Source organism: Heptranchias perlo, chromosome 3, assembly GCF_035084215.1.
Source record: "Heptranchias perlo isolate sHepPer1 chromosome 3, sHepPer1.hap1, whole genome shotgun sequence".
NCBI lineage: Eukaryota > Metazoa > Chordata > Chondrichthyes > Hexanchiformes > Hexanchidae > Heptranchias > Heptranchias perlo.
In genome coordinates, this window is record NC_090327.1 from 126433148 (window position 1) to 126450631 (window position 17484).

A 17484-nucleotide genomic window follows, 5' to 3' on the forward strand; every position below is an offset into this window, starting at 1 on the left:
TGCACGCAATATGTTAAGGCTTTGACAACAATATGGATAGTGTAATTAATAATTGAGTTGCCTAAGTGGTGAAGTATTACCTGGGTTATTAATAACAGTCAAAATGAGGCAGTATTGTCCCATTACTGAGTAATCAAGCCACACGAAATTTGTAATGGAATGGGAACTGTTTTCTTAAAGCTGAAGTCCTAATAGTAGTGAAGGAGCAGAAGAGGTGGGTGATGATGAGGGGGAAGCAAGTGCAGGGTGGTGGACCAACAGGCCATAGACCTTATGGAGCCTGCATTGGGAATACAGTGTAGAGCAGTCACTTGACTCCATACAATTGATAACCACAGCAGTGGAACATGATCTGGATAGTTAGCCTCAAGCAGTTGGGGACAGATTCAGCTCAATTGGACAACACATAGAAGCAACCATGATTAGAGGGATTCAAATGACTCACAAATCCCGCTGTTCTACACTCAGAAATCAGAGGACCGCCCCCCACCCCCCCCCCATGAGCTCTTCAGCACACAAAATGCTAACATGCACACAAAAAGCCCAGCAGCAACCAGTTGGCTCTTATGCCAGTGCCCTTTTACAAGCTCTCATGTGTCATGATATAGCCCTGCACAAGCGATGGTGGGCACAGTTTAATAAAGTACTGAGCCTCTGAGTTGTCCCTGCACAGGGGCCCTACGGTCACTGATACAGGTACATTAGATGAAGTTGCAGAGAGAGATAGCTCTGCAACTTCATCTAATGTACCTGTTCCGCACCCATGAGGACGGCCTCAACCGGGATCTTGGGTTCATGTCATGCTACACGTAAGCCCACCAGCGAACAAAAGCTATCTGTTTTGGGTCATTTGCTGGCTTTCTCTGCCTTCCGGATGTTTCTGCCTCTCTTTTTTTTCTGTTTGTTTTTTTTTTCTTTTTTTTTGACTGTATATTTGGGGGCTCTGTAGGTAACACCTCTCTGTCTGAACACGGTGATTGCCTTGGCAACGGGCAGTTGCAAAGACTTTCTGTAATCACCATGTATTGTTCTGTGATTTATAAATTCGAGGCGTTCCTGACATTTACCTGAGGAAGGAGGAAGCCTCCGAAAGCTTGTAAATTTCAAATAAAATCGTTGGACTATAATTGGTATTGTAAAATTGTTTACAATTGTCAACCCCAGTCCATCACCGCCAATTCACTTGCAGCATTGGTGTGCTGATACATCCATATTTTCCTTCTCTTTATATGATTAACTCCTGTTCTGAATGGGAGTTCAGGATGCGATATCCTTTCATTTCCTCCACTTCCCTCCCTTGAACGTTTTTCAACGTTACCCTTTAGCAAGGCTATCACAATCGTTAACAAGCCCGCAACAGTTTCTTTTTTTTTCCTTTCCCAATTTTCTCCCCTCCCCTCCTGTTTGTGGAGTGCATGTCCATGGGTGCCCTCTGGTACTTTTCTCAAGTTTCTTTGTGTGCACCTTGGCAGGCTGGGTAACTGCAAGGAATTGGGCATCACAATTGGCCAACCCTGTCCTCACCCAAAAATGAACACATGCAGGAGTCATTGTACAGCAGTAAGGAGTGAAAACCTTGGCCGATTCTCTCCTCCCTAAGGTATGGTGTTAAGGCCAATTGCAGCCTGAGATCAGTTAACTCGACAAAGGCTGGGGATCAAACTGAGAATCTTCATGGTCTGTACGGCTCAGCTGCTCACTGGGTAAACTTGCAGAACTATCAGGAAACCATTTTTGTTTTTCTACACCCACATTATATAATCATAGAATCATACAGCACAGAAGGAGGCCATTCAGCCCATCGTGCCATTGTAAGAGCTATCCAATTCGTGCCACTCCCCTGCTCTTTCCCCATAGCCTGCATTTTTTTCCTTTTCAAGTATATATCCAACTCCCCTTTGAAAGTTACTGTTGAATCTCTTCCTCCGCCCTTTCAGGCAGTGCATTCCAGATCATAACAACTTGCTGCGTACAAAAATTTCTCCTCATCTCCCCTTTGGTTCTTTTGCCAATTATTTTACTGTGAGCAAAAATGAGAGTAGCAATAATAATGCAAAAAAAAATTGTTACAGTTTTTGCTCACCATTTTAGTCATAACTATTTAAATTAACAGTACCACCCAGAGTAAACTATACTCCATCATCCCACTTGAGCGACACTATTAAAAGTTCATTGGGGTTTCATTGCTTGTGAGCTATCAGATAGGCTAATCATGGAATATAAATTGTATTCCAGGGGACTGGATGGTGAGTTAGGGTTAGGGTTAGGTCAGTTTAAATATTGTCCTTTCACTTCCAGGACTTCAGTTTCAATGGGGTTTCAATGGTGGTCTTCTCTGTATACTCCTGAGTGTTAGTATCCTAAGTAAAATAGATTTGGCCAATCTCAATTCAATTCCTTGAGGCTAAGGTCCACAACACAAATTGACAAAGAGTGGCTGATATTATCAATGGAAACATTCATATTGATGTTATAAAGGCTGCACTTTAGAGGTTGCGGGTTACAAGGCATACTGTTGATGCAAAGTAGAGGGAGCTGTGCTCTGCATCTGACTGTACTACAGCTGACTTGGAAGATCACTGTGCCAACACGGGGGTGCTCTAAATGGAGATTGTTTAATTCTGTCCGATTGACTTCCTCTACTTATTAAGTAGTACACTGGCAGTGGTGAGGGGGTATAAATAATAAATATGATCTCAGCAGTTGATAATGGTCAATGATGAAGCATATTATTTCAAGTATTAATAATATGGGAATAGTTGTAATATGTTAATGGGGATTTCCTGTGGTTTTAATTTAAACATTCACAATATCGTAACAATAATAAAGGTGTATATAAACAAAATGTTGCAAGTGATGTTTTGGTCTTTATTGAACCGACGTATTGCCTTAAGTTACAAGAAATAGTGACATTATTTCAGGCATTTAATCAGGGTGCAACATTCCATTGGCTCAGTACGGTGTGGCTGTTACTTAACATTAGTTAAGCTCCAAAGTAATTAATGACCAGATTGATAGGTGCAATGGTGAAAATATCAACGTGCGATCAACAAGTACAATTATTCGAATGGACTGAAAGCATAAGTGTGAACGTAACCGGGCAACATTGAGGAGCGAAATTAAGTGGGAATTCAATCAAGTCATAACATTCCATTGGGTGAGTACAGTGCAGCAGTCTTGTAATGTTAGTCGAGACCACCTCCTCCCCCCCCACCCTGCGTACTTAATAAGTCACATAACATTACGCTCACAAGCTACAGGTGCACTGCTATTATAATTTGAGACCGCGCGCCATTTTTTAATATAAAGTAGATATACAGTGGATCTCCTGTGGCATTGCTCACAGTAACTCAGAGAATGCACTGTTTTATACGGGCTGGGGCATCAAACCATGTAACACAGAATATATTATTCTGCTATTAAGGTGCTGCTGTGTGTAACTAGGATGTCCTTTTAAAGACACAAGGCCCAGTTGCTTTGAATAAGCACATCATCAGGCTAGTTAAATCTTATCTTCTGTTGCTGGCGAAGTTCTCTGTATACTGGCAGGTGGTTTTAAATCCCAGGGTCCTCCCCAAGATCTGAGAAACCAAGCAGGAATGGATTTCTTTTTCTCTCTTTTAAAGAATCTTCTTTCAGTGTAATGCATGTTTGATGAAGTGTGGTGGCTGAAATGTGAATTGTATATAAAATGGCATTGGGGAAGTAGTTTTAGTTTTTCTCTTATTCTGTTTTCACGGCCTCTCCCCTCCCCATCTCCATACCCTCCTCCAGCCCCCCCCAGAACTCTCCGTTCCTCTGACTCTGGCCTTTTGTGAAACCCCCTCCCTTTTGTCCCACCGTTGCCGGCCATGGCTTCATCCGTTTTAGGCCCCACACTCCGGTACTCTCTCCCAAAACCTCTCCATCTCCCTCTCCTCCTTTAAGACCCTCCTTAGAACCCACATTTTTCCATTCATTCTCGGGATATGGGCGTCGCTGCTAAGGCCAGCAGATATTGCCCATCCCTAGTTACCCTTGAGAAGGTGGTGGTGGGTCTTCTTGAACCGCTGCAGCCCATGTGGTGAATGTGCTCTCACAATGCTGTTAGGTCGGGAGTCCCAGGATTTGGGCCCAGTGACGATGAGGGAACGGCGATATATGTCTCAGTTGAGATGATGTGTGACTTGGAGGGAAGCTTGGAGGTGATGCTGTTCCTATGCACCTGCTGCCATTGTCCTTCTGGGGGGGCGGAAGTCACGGGTTTGGGAGATGATACTTTTTTGACAAAGCTTTTGGTCCCCCCTCCTAAAATCTCCTTCTTTGGCTCAGCATATTTTTTTTGTCTGATTGCACCTCTGTGAAGCACCTTCTGACATTTTTGTACATTTGAAGTGCTATATAAATGTAAGTTGTTCTAGTTTTTGCAAGTCACAACAGACATTGGCAGGTTACTGTAATTGATACATAATCACTGAAGGATTAATGATTGTGATCTATTCACAGCTAGTTTGTCAAGTAAGAATCTGCTTCTAATTTCCAGAAAACAATGACCACTACATGTTAAATAGTTACACAAAATACAGGAGTGTTATGCTTGTGTACAACAGAGTTTATTATTTCTCCATAAAACCCTTTCTTCTTAATCACCTGACCCCATTATTGCTCAGTCTAGTATCATAATAGAAGTAGAAGTGCAAAGACAGTAGGGCAGTAATAGTAGGGGATTTCAACTACCCAAATATTAACTGCAACACTAACAGTGTGAAGGGTATAGAGGGTGCAAAATTCTTAAATTGCATTCAGGAGAACTTTTTTAGCCAGTACGTAGCAAGCCCAACAAGAGAGGGGGCAGTTTTGGATTTAGTTTTAGGAAATGAGGCTGGGCAGGTGGAAGGAGTATCAGTGGGAGAGCATTTTGGTGGTAGTGATCATAATTCAGTTAGTTTTAGCATAGTTATAGAAAAGGACAAAGATCGAACAGGAGTTAAAGTTCTCAACTGGGGAAAGGCCAATTTTACTAAGCTAAGAAGTGATTTAGCAAAAGTGGACTGGAAACAGCTACTTGAAGGTAAATCAATGTCAGAGCAGTGGAGGCATTCAAGGGGGAGATTCAAGGGATACAGAGTAAACATGCTCCCACAAAGAAAAAGGGTGGGGCTGCCAAATCTAGAGCACCCTGGATGTCAAGGAGCATACAGGGTAAGATAAGGCAGAAAAGGGAAGCTTATGTCAGATACCAAGAACTTAATACTACAGAAAGCCTAGAGGAGTGTAGAAAGGGCAGGGATGAAATTAAGAAGGAAATTAGGAAAGCAAAGAGAGTGCAGGAAAAAATATTGGCAAGTAAAATCAAGGAAAACCCAAAGATGTTTTATAGATACATTAAGAGCAAAAGGATAACTAAGGAAAGAGCAGGGCCTATTTAGAGACCAAAAAGGTAAACTATGTGTGGAGGCGGAAGATGTGGGTATAGTTCTTAATGAATACTTTGCGTCTGTCTTCACAAAAGAGAGGGACGATGCAGACATTGTAGTTAAGGAGGAGGAGTGTGAAATGGTGGATTGGATAAACTTAGTCAGAGAGGAAGTATTAAGGGGATTAGCATCTTTGAAAGCAGATAAATCAACAGGGCCAGATGAAATGTATCCCAGGCTGTTAAAAGAAGCAAGGGAAGAAATAGCGGAGGCTCTGACCATCATTTTCCAATCCTCACTGGATACAGGCATGGTGCCGGAGGATTGGAGGACTGCTAACATTGTACCATTGTTTAAAAAGGGAGCCAAATAATTACAGGCCAGTCAATCTAACCTCGGTGATGGGCAAATTATTGGAATCAATTCTGAGGGACAGGATAAACCGTCACTTAGAAAGGCACAGAGCAATCAAGGACAGTCAGCATGGATTTGTTAAGGTAAGGTTGTGTCTGACTAACTTGATTGAATTTTTTGAGGAGCTAACAAGGAGAGTCGATGAGGGTAGTGCATTTGATATAGTCTACATGGATTTTAGCAAGGCTTTTGACAGGGTCCCACATGGCAGACTGGTCAAAAAAGTACAAGCCCATGGGATCCAAGGGAGAGTGGCAAGTTGGATCCAAAATTGGCTCAGTGGCAGGAAGTAAAGGGTAATGGTCGAAGGTTATTTTTGTGACTGGAAGGCTGTTTCCAGTGGGGTTCCGCAGAACTCAGTACTAGGTCCCTTGCTATTTGTGGTATATATTAATGATTTGGACTTAAATGTAGGGAACATGATTAAGAAGTTTGCAGATGATACAAAAATTTGCTGTGTGGTTGATAGTGAGGAGGAAAGCTGTAGACTGCAGGAAGATATCTATGGACTGGTCAGGTGGACAGAAAAGTGGCAAATGGAATTTAATCCAGAGAAGTGTAAGGTAATGCACTTGGGGAGAGAAAACTAGGCGAGGGAGTACACAATAAATGGGAGGATACTGAGAGGTGTAGAGGAAATGAGAGACCTTGGAGTGCATGTCCACAGATCCCTGAAGGTAGCAGAACAGCTAGATAAGGTGGTTAAGAAGACATATGGAATACTTTCCTTTATTAGCCGAGGCATAGAATATAAGAGCATGGAGGTTATGCTGGAACTGTATAAAACACTGGTTAGGCCACAGCTTGAGTACTGTGTACAGTTCTGGTCACCACATTACAGGAAGGATGTAATTACACTAGAGAGGGTACAGAGGAGATTTACTAGAATGTTGCCAGGATTGGGTTAGCTATGAGGGAAGATTGGATAGGCTGGGGTTGTTCTCTTTGGAACAGAGGAGGCTGAGGGGTGATTTAATTGAGGTGTACAAAATTATGAGAGGCCTATATAGAGTGGATAGGCAGGATCTATTTCCCTTAGCAGAGAGGCCAATAATCAGGGGGCATAGATTTAAAGTGATTGGTAGAAGGATTTAGAGGGGAGCTGAGGAAAAGTTTTTTCACCCAGAGGGTGGTGGGGGTCTGGAACTCACTGCCTGAAAGGTTAGTAGAGGCAGAAACCCTCAACTCATTTAAAATGTACCTGAATGTGCACCTGAAGTGCCATAACCTCCAGGGCTACGGACCAAGTGCTGGAAAGTGGGATTAGGCTGGGTGGCTCATTTTCGGCTGGCGCAGACATGATGGGCTGAATGGCCTTCTTCTGTGCCATAAATTTTCTATGATTCTATGATGCTTACAATGCTAATTTTTCCAGTCATGATACAAGCAACACAGAAAGACTTAGTGGCGTATTGGTAGTAGTTATGGAACACACAGACACACTGGAACAGCTCCAGAATGGTAAATAGTGCAAAATTGTATGTATAATAAAAATATAAATATTATAATTTGGCATTTGTTCATGCTACAACACACTGACAGGGCATTTAATGACTGTACTCCACTTAAGCTCCACTTTTGTAGTTTATGCATTATCTGAACCCCTCAAATTGCCTTCTAACAAACTTTCAGCTGTTGTTTATCCTTTATATTCTGACCATGTTATGTCCCAGTTCTCCACTATGGATTATTGCTTTATTCAATTGCAGTAGTTATGTCATAACTGTCATGAATCAACTGCACATGTCTTCTATTACAGTTTCTGCTAACAAAAAAGAACTATGATTGAGTTGAACAACCTCCATGAACTTTATAGTATGTGTTATTTTTTGACACCCTGGAGTGATTTTAGATTGTAATCTCATCTCAGTATTCAGGTGACGCTTATAAATCATGAAGGGTTATGACATCATTTGAATCCAATGAGACTACTGCTTTGCAATCACTCCGAGTATCCAGTCTGTATCAATTTAATGCCATAGGACCTGAAAAAATATTGGATTTATTTGAAGGGACCTGAGGGCACACTAAATTTATCACGAGACATGCAGTATTGCCAACTTATTTCTAATGGTAAAAAGCAAAAAATGAACCTCCTTCTAAATATTTATATATTATATTTATATAGAAAATAAGATACTTAGGAGCGCGTTCCATATCGAAAAACACACAGGCTGAGGTGTTACAAAGCAATATCTATTGGGAGACACAGTAAACTTTGTGAGTGAAGTCTGAATGATTTAATAACATTGTATTAATTCCCCCCCCCCCTTCAAATGCATTATGCCTTTCAAACCATTCCAACTGTGTTACTCTTTATAATGTATCCAAGTAGTAATCATGGGGGCAATTTTACTAATTTTTGGTAAGTTGTTTTGAAGCTGGCAAAGTTCTGATGGATTTTAATGGGAGTCAGGTTTCTGTTATTAAATCCTATGATATTATACCAGCTAGTTTGAATTTCAATATTTAATTTCATTTCACTGCATGTTTAGAAGAAGTGTACTCACTACATAATATAGAGAATATATGTCATAGCCAGCCAAATGAGACTTATTGGACAACCATAGTTATAATCACAACATGTAAATAAAATTACTGTATAGTCCTGAGAATTTACATTTAAAACACTTTTCAGCTCACAAATTGATTAAAATGATTACTTCTGTAATTGTTGTGTGTCAAACAAAGTCAGTTGAAGCTGTTTTGTGATGTTGCTTTGTTACTGTGATGTGTTGTAACTTTGAAAGTGTGATTCTTATTTCATGAGTTTTATGAAAACAAATTGTAATGCATTGAGAGGTTTGCATGATGCTATAAACTTCAAGGAAGTGTTTGAAAAGAAGCAAAACAAAGCAAATGATGTACCTATTGGAAAGGGATCTGGTTGAAGAGCAAAATGGCAATCAGGAACTGATTGGTCACAAACTAGAATCAGACTGCGTCTGTTTGCTTCAGAGAAGACTGGAAGCCACTGTATTGTAATGTTCTCGGTGACATGATGCCATCTATCATAAACTTGTAGTTTAGAGACAAGTGTTATTTCCCAACAATCTAATGCCAAAGGTGCAATATCATTTGGCTCTCTTAATTAGATTATTTCCCAGTAATCATACCATCAGTAACCAATTTGCTTATAAAGACTTATCTTTATATAGCGCCTGTCATGACCTCTGGACCTCCCAAAGCGCTTTACAGCCAATAAAGTGTAGTCACTATTGTAATGTAGGAAGCACAGAAGCCAAATTGCACACAGCAAGCTCCCACAAATAGCAATGTAATAATGACCAGATAATCTATTTTTAGTGATGTTGGTTGAGGGATAAATATTGGCCAGGACACAGGGAGAACTCTCCTGCTCTTCTTTGAAATAGCACCAATAGATCTTTTATGTCCACTTGAGAAGGCAGACGGGGCCTTGGTTTAACATCTTATCTGAAAGATGGCACCTCTGACAGTGCAGCAACCTCTCAGTACTGCACTGGCGTGTTAGACTAGATTATGTGCTCAATTTCCTGGATTGGGACTTGAACGGACAGCCTTATGACTCAGAGGTGAGAGTGCTTATCAACTGAGCCATAGCTGACTTCATTATATTTAACTCTTAGTGCCAGAGGCAGAACTCCATTGCGAAAGCGAAAGCTCAACCGCCCCAATTATGTCCAGAACTCTTTTGGTACCACAAAAAAGCCCACCTCCAAATATTAGTTTAATTGTAATTTCCTCTTCAGCTGACTATTGGCCAACACCTCAGCATCAAATTAGCATCCTAAATCTCAGACTTCCTTTTCAATCTTTTTTCTGGCCTTTAACTGGCAACACCCACCTATATGGCCTCTTATGGACTGACTGAAAATGCAGGAACCACATAGTACCTGCCCTCAGCTCTTGGAGAATGTGAAGTACTGCACATGTGGTGCTGTGCAGTAAACCTCCATGTCCTTCCACATGTGTGGCCATTATATCTTGTCTCTCTTCAATTAACCTGTTCATATGGGTTCGGTGCCAAGAATCAGCACTTATTTAGGTTGCATACTTGTAGGTTTAACAAGGGCATTATACAATGATGTAAAGAACTTGCATTTCTATGGAGCCTTTCATGACCTCAGGATGTCCCAAAGCGCTTTACAATCAATGAAGTACTTCTGAAGTGGAATCACTGTAGTAATGTAGGGAAACGTGGCAACCAATTTGCGCACAAGGTCCCACAAACAGCAATGAGATGCTAACCAGATAATTTGTTTTAGTGATGTCGAGGAAGAAATATTGGCCGGGCTACAATGGGGAACGGTGGCAATAACACAACAAAGTACATGAAGCACCTGGTAATGACCAGGGATACTAGAGGGAGAAAAAAGAGAAGAAAAAATAGCTCTTAAAAAATAAAAAGTATATATTTGATTTCTTCCCCAGAGTTAAAAGTTTTGAAGCCCACTATTTCAGATCCAGGTTATTAAAACCCTTTTGAGATAGTTTAGCAAGGATAATACAAAATACCTTTTGTTTATAAATATGACAAAAATACTCTTTACAGATTTATAGCAGCAGTGATGGAGGAATGTGTCCCAAAGCTTGTAATATGTAAGATTTTTATGTCACCCTTATCTATTACATATTTAATAGAATTTTAAAAAAAACTGTTCTATAAAATGTATTCATGTTCAAATGATGACCTTATAAAAATATCGTGCATCTTAGTTATACGTTTTGATCTGCCTTGGCTCGTTGCACGGACAACATGGATATAACCAGTTCATGCGTTACTAAAATTAAGTAGTAAAGAGTTGTCCTTTACTGATTGGATGGTATGCCAGGTAACAGGTAAGGTGGCAAGCGGTGGTGGTGGTGGTGATTGTTGTTATTTCAGTTTACAACAGCAACGAGCGACCGACAGCCGCTTACTGGGCGTTACTAACGAATGCATGCCCAAGAGTCAGGGCATCGTGAGCAAGAGCGTGAAGCATTCGATACGGTCTCAGCGACCACCCCAGCCCAGCCCAGTGAGTATAAACATAGGGAGGGGGATGCATCGCCTCACTCTTCCATCCTCGCTTCGTACTTTTATTTTTGTTTTGCTTTTCCCCGGGAGCGCGCGCGCACGGGTGGGAAAGATGCACGCGCACAGAGGATGGTGGCGGTGGCGCGCACAGGGTGGGAAGGGTGCACGCGCCGCAGGCGGGGGCGGTGGGGCATTGTGCACGCGCCGAAGGGGGTGGGGGGGGGTTTGGACATTGTGCACGCGCCGCAGCTTAGGGTGGGGACGATGCACGGGCCGAGGATTGGAAATTGTGCGCGTCAACCCCCCCGCCCCCCCACACACACACACACACACTACCTCTCCCCGTGCGCGCACTCGCTCGCTCGCGCGCCCCCGCCCCCGCCGAGGGGGGTTGTGTTTTTTTTTTGCAAGCTTTGCTTTTAATTTTTTTTTTAAAAAAAGACTCTTCGAGTGCGTCAGTTTGTGTGTGTGTGTGTGTGAGAGAGAGTGAGAGTGAAGTGTCTGACAGACAGAGTCTCAGCTGCTGGCGGGTCTCCATCACACACAGACTCTCATTGCACTTGAGTGGAGCCCAGCTCGTGCCCCGGGGAAACTCCTGTCCGTCAAACAGCAACTCCAGCAGCAGCAAGCAAGCAAGCAGCAGGGATAGCACCACCGCCGGCTCCACACCCACAGCTAACATTACAGCTGTGGAAATCACGGCTCTTACAACAACAGTGGCAATAATCATCACTGAAAGAAAGGTTGCAGGAGGGAGGGGTGGGGTGGGGGGGGAATCTTGAAGTACACAAGAATGCTACTGACTGGATACTTTGTCAATCTCTCACAGACCGGTTTCTAGGTGCGGAATTCCAGGGGCTAATCAAAGCAAAACAAAAAAAAGTATTTTTTTTTGGTCCTCATCGTCTCATCTCGAAGCAGCATGAAATCTGCAGAGGAAGGTAACTCATTTTATTGAACTTGTTAGCTGATACATAGTTTCTTTAATACTGTGACGCGACTTTGCCTTTGATTTTGGTGACGTAAAGTAAACTCGGGGATTCACAAGGGTGATTATAATCCCACAAGGGTGGATAATATAGGATTTTTTTTTTGGTTTGGGGGGTGGGGTGGGGATGGAGAGAAACGAAAAGGAAAATACAATTCTTGATGTAAAACTGGAGGTTCGGTGTGAATTTGCTGTGGTTTTCGAGAGTCCGAGGCGGTGTTTCCCTGGTGTTTCCCAGTGGTACAGTGCAGACGTATGTAAAGTCTGGTTGTTTGCCGAGGTGTCCTGTCTGCACACAGGCAGGTTAGTCTGTGCGTCAATCCACTGTCAGTAATACCGATGTGCATTGACGTGTATATATTTTTTTTTAAAAACAAGCTTAAAATCCGGTTGAATATTGTTTTATATTAATATTCATCATTTGCACCTATTGCCCTGCTACGAAATACAACTAATACCAGTATTTTGACCAGACGAAGGAACTATTTTTCTCGCATGGCAGAAATGGTCAGGGAGGGGGGGAGGAACTATCTGAATGGTTCTAATTCAATAGTCTGAGCACTGGTAATAATCCATTGCCAAAGTACACATTCTAATTCAAACCACTTGGCGTTTATTCAAGATGTTACACGCGTCTCATGTGATTAATGGGGTGTCAACTGGATATCAAATGACTGGATTTTCATAACAAACTGAAATGTCCCAATACCAGATGTAGATCTGCTATAGACCCCCCGAACTTTCAATTCAACGTTGTTCACGTTTAATCGTCATTATTAACTAAGAAACGTTATTTTTGCTGATCTAACTAGCTGATTACGGCATAACACAGATGTGGACTGAAATGCAATTCGAGATGCGGGCTGGGGGGTGGGGTTGGAGGGAGGGAAGGGTTTTTTTTTTGTTTGTTTTTGTGTGTGGAGACGTTTGAATGAGGAATGCCTGCAGAAGTGACAGTCATCATTCCAAGATTCAGTAAACAGAAAGGGTTGAGGGGCGGGATCTGAACCACGTGGACATGAAAGAAGCAGATCTCAGTGTCAACCACTAGTGGTCTCCCGAGCAAAGGCGAACAGTCAAGTCACTGGATCTTTTCGATCTAGTCAGTTAGGCCAGAGCAATCTGATCTGTGGGTTCATGGAAGAATCTAGTATCAAACAGGTTTTAAAAAAAATGCACGATTATATAGATATGTTCAAAAGAGAATTCTATACATGTTAACCCAACTTCGTAGCCTTTTTTGTATATCCTCACAGCGCTCCAACATAAGACTGGTTTCTTAAAATGACAGCAGATATATAATTTTGACACGTCACTATATTGAAACTACACAGGCGAAGGGCTTAATCGTGCCTCAGACTTTGTTTTCCTTGACGTCAGCAGTGAAGTGTGAAATATTTAAGAGGGGGGAATCTTATGAGCAGCACTCTTTAAAATCTGCAAAAAATAGCATTCATTTTAACATCTTTTCTATTGCTATTTTTAAGTGAAAATATTTTTTTTAGCTTGCCTACATTTTAAAAAAAGATTTGACTTTAGTCAAACAGACTAAGCAAAGCTTCCCAAAGGCCTGCCCTTTGTCCCCTCCCACAACACAAACGTATGAAAGATCCCTTATAAAATAGTTTTTAAGAGTCTACCACTGATAGACTGGTTGATAGAGTATTGCCCATTAGGTGTATCTTGCCCAAGTGAGCATGCTCAAATGTGACCATCCGATGATATGTCAACATTTTTCAGTTGTTTTCCTTGTGTCTCGTCATCATAGTAAAAGCTGTAGGAGACCTGTTGATTGCAAACTCCATGCCACGGTTCACTCTGTCCGACATCAAAAACATGTGGTGGGGCTGTCAGCCTTCAACAAGGTTATGACTGGAGAGACACCATGACACTTGCTTGTATTTAAGCCAGGCCTCCGTATTTCTGCCAGCGACATCAGCACTGCTGCTGGTTCCAATTCCACATTCTACATCAACCCCAAAAGCTTGCACAAAATACTAGTAGCGAAGTTTTTCATATTGCTGTTACTGTCTATGATACTCTCTCACTAGCCATGTCATTCTCTGGAAGAGTGAAGTTTGTATATAGAAGTTTGAATGCAGGGTTAATTAGCATTTGCTAAACCAGAATTGCTAGACTATTCATTGCCCAGTAGTGTCCTAGTACATTTTCTTCATAGAATCATACAGCACAGAAGGAGGCTATTCGGCTGATTGTGTTTGTGCCGGCACTTTGAAAGAGCTACCCAATTAACCCCACTCCCCATCTCTTTCCCCATAGCCCTGCAAATTTCTCCTTTTTCAAGTACATATCCAATTCCCTTTTGAAAGTAACTATTAAATCAGCATCCCTTCCAGAACTTAACAACTCGGTGCATAAAAAAAATTCTCCTCCTTTCCCCTCTGTATTTTTTGCCAATTATCGTAAATCTGTGTCCTCTGGTTACTGACCCTTCTGCGTTTTCTCCCTATCTACTCAATCAAAACCCCTCATCTTTATGTTTTCCAGGAAAATTTGGAGCAAATGTTGTAAAACATCTGCCCTTGTTATAGTCAACTTTAGTTGTGCCTCCCCCCCCCCCCCCCCGTATCATTTCAGCACCTAAAATTTTTAAAAAGTCAATATGGCTACACTTTTACCATAAATTGCTGATATTAACTCGGTTATTGGGAAGAGGTCAGGGTAAAGTGAGACCCTTCTCAAGGATGAGGGAGGGAAAATCAGAGAGCAAGTGAAACTTTTGCCTTTCTCTTGACCCTCCCATTTTTACATTGCATGGTTAATTCTTGTGGTCAGCAGATTAGGGGCTCAAAATTAAAATTAATATTACACTTCATATACATGAAGACGTCACAAGATTTAAGAGAAATCCATAACCAAACAAATCATTGTTACATATTGAAAATTACATTTTTGCACTGTAAAACTGTTTTGTCTGCAAAGATGACATTTTTGCAAAACAGACCGAAAACTCAGTTGAAATGACATTCAAAAATTAAAAAGATCGTCCCCAAGGATCTGATGCAAGTTAATGCATTATGTCAACTCTTTTTTAAAATTGAAATGACTTTTTTAGGCTCCATTCGTAACCCCTCAGATAATGAAGCAGTCTGTGCCCGCATGCAGCAAGACCTGGACAACATTAGAAAAGAAAGCACATAAAAATAAACACATGGAACACATAAAAGAATGTGTATATTATGCGGTAGATACTTCACAGTTATGTTCTCCGTTTTAAAATAGCCTTCACTTTTTACCGTTATATATGGATTGTTATAATGTGATGGTGAGCTCAGCATTACATTGGTTTGCTAGCAAGTGATGAAGTACAGAAAAAGATTGATATTTCAGTAGTAAAACAGAAACATTAGTTACAGGATAATTGTTGCCTTAGATGAGTTTCAGGTGTTTAAAAATGTTCCAATGAACCAGTTCTTTCTTTAAAATGATCCCATTTTTAAATCTGCTCTGTGGAGTTCTATATTCAGCAGTTTTAACGGCTAAGTGATGAATTTAATGGTAAGAACCATTCTAGATCAAGGGGATCCCCTTGGAGCATGTCCACTTCTTATCAACTTTGTCAGTCTTTGCTAACAGATGGCACCAACCAGATAACAGACTCCCTGCAACTAAAGGCTGATCACGCTGACAACAGTGATAAGCAGATGTGCACCAACAGGATCCTCTGCCTATGTCAATCAAGCTAAAATGGATAGATGGAGGAATCCTGCAAAATACATTACTAGTAGATCACCCTTGGCATGACCTGGGAGTGGAGCATTTGGGTGGAGAATGGAGTATGAGGTGGGAGAGCAATACAGGAAGAGAGATAGGAGCTCTAATTTTTATGCTTAGTAACTATTTGAGGCATGTTCAAAACTAATGTCAACAGATGGTTTGTGTCCTCGTTTAAAAATAATAATGTATAAGTAAAGACCAGTTTGAGAGATTACATGTATAAATAGATAAGCTGTTCTCAGAAATGTCATTGAGTGTTTTGATCGTAGAATCGTAGAATCATAGAATGGTTACAGCACCGAAGGAGGCCATTCGGCCCCATTGAGCCCGTGCTGGCTCTTTGTAAGAGCAATCCAGTTAGCCCCGTTCCCTTTCTGTTTTCCCATAGCCCAGCAAATTTTTTCCCTTCATGTATTTATCCAATTCCTTTTGAAAGCCACGATTGAATCTGCTTCCACCACCCTTTCAGGCAACATATTCCAGATCCTAACCAGTTGCTGCGTAAAAAAGTTTTTCCTCATGTCGCCTTTGGTTCTTTTGCCAATCACCTTAAATTTGTGCCCTCTGGTTCTCGACCCTACCGCCAATGGCAACTGAAGTCCCTCATCCCTTGAACCATTCTAGTAAATCTTTTCTGCACCCTCTCTAAGACCTTCACATCCTTCCTAAAGTGCGGTGCCCAGAATTGGACACAATACTCCAGTTGTGGCTGAACCAGTGTTTTATAAAGGTTCAACATAACTTCCTTGTTTTTGTACACTTTGCTTCTATTTATAAAGCCCAGGATCCGGTATGCTTTTTTAACCACTTTCTCAACCTCTGTAACCTCATGGCCCAGCATATTCCTCATTCTACAATTACCAACAAGCCAGGTTCAATGAGGAGTGTAGAAGAGCATACCAGGAGCAGCATCAGGCGTACCTAAAAAGGAGGTGCCAACCTGGTGAAGCTACAACATAGGACTACATGCATGCTAAACAGCGGAAGCAACATGCTATAGACAGAGCTAAGCGATTCTACAACCAATGGATCAGATCAAAGCTCTGCAATCCTGCCACATCTAGTCATGAATGGTGGTGGACAATTAAACAATGAACGGGAGAAGGAGGCTCTGTGAACATCCCCATCCTCAACGATGGCAGAGTCCAGCACGTGAGTGCAAAAGACAAGGCTGAAGCATTTGCAACCATCTTCAGCCAGAAGTGCCAAGTGGATGATCCATCTCGGCCTCCTCCTGATATCCCCACCATCACAGAAGCCAGTCTTCAGCCAATTCGATTCACTCCACGTGATATCAAGAAACGGCTGAGTGCTCTGGATACAACGAAGACTATGGGCCCCAACAACATCCCAGCTGTAGTGCTGAAGACTTGTGCTCCAGAACTAGCCGCGCCTCTAGCCAAACTGATCTTTACAGCTACAACACTGGCATCTACCCGACAATGTGGGAAATTGCCCAGGTATGTCCTGACCACAAAAAGCAGGACAAATCCATTCCAGTCAATTTCTGCCCCATCAGTCCACTCTCAATCATCAGCAAAGTGATGGAAGGTGTCGTCGACAGTACTGTCAAGCGGCACTTACTCACCAATAACTTGCTCACCGATGCTCAGTTTGGGTTCCGCCGAGATCACTCGGCTCCAGACCTCATTACAGCCTTGGTCCAATCAAGGACAAAAGAGCTGAATTCCAGAGGTGAGGTGAGAGTGACTTCCCTTGACATCAAGGCAGCATTTGACTGAGTGTGGCACCAAGGAGCCCTAGTAAAATTGAAGTCAATAGGAATCAGGGGGAAAACTCTCCAGTGGTTGGAGTCATAACTAGCACAGAGGAAGATGGTAGTGGTTGTTGGAGGCCAATCATCTCAGCCCCAGGACATTGCTGCAGGAGTTCCTCAGGACAGTGTCTTTGCCCCAACCATCTTCAGGCTGCTTCATCAATGACCTTCC

General features: G+C 41.9%; 1 protein-coding gene across 2 annotated transcripts in view; it reads left to right on the plus strand.

Moving 5' to 3' along the window:
• The first annotated feature begins 11289 nt into the window (after positions 1–11289).
• nfatc1 (nuclear factor of activated T cells 1) overlaps positions 11290–17484 on the plus strand; it is a 226922-nt gene continuing 220727 nt past the window's right edge. The window contains exon 1 of one of the 2 annotated variants that reach the window (XM_067981949.1): positions 11290–11750. In XM_067981949.1, coding sequence (XP_067838050.1) covers positions 11732–11750 — 19 coding nt within the window. In that variant the 5' untranslated portion in view covers positions 11290–11731. The remainder of the gene's footprint in view (positions 11751–17484) is intronic. The other variant, XM_067981948.1, reaches the window with a different exon arrangement.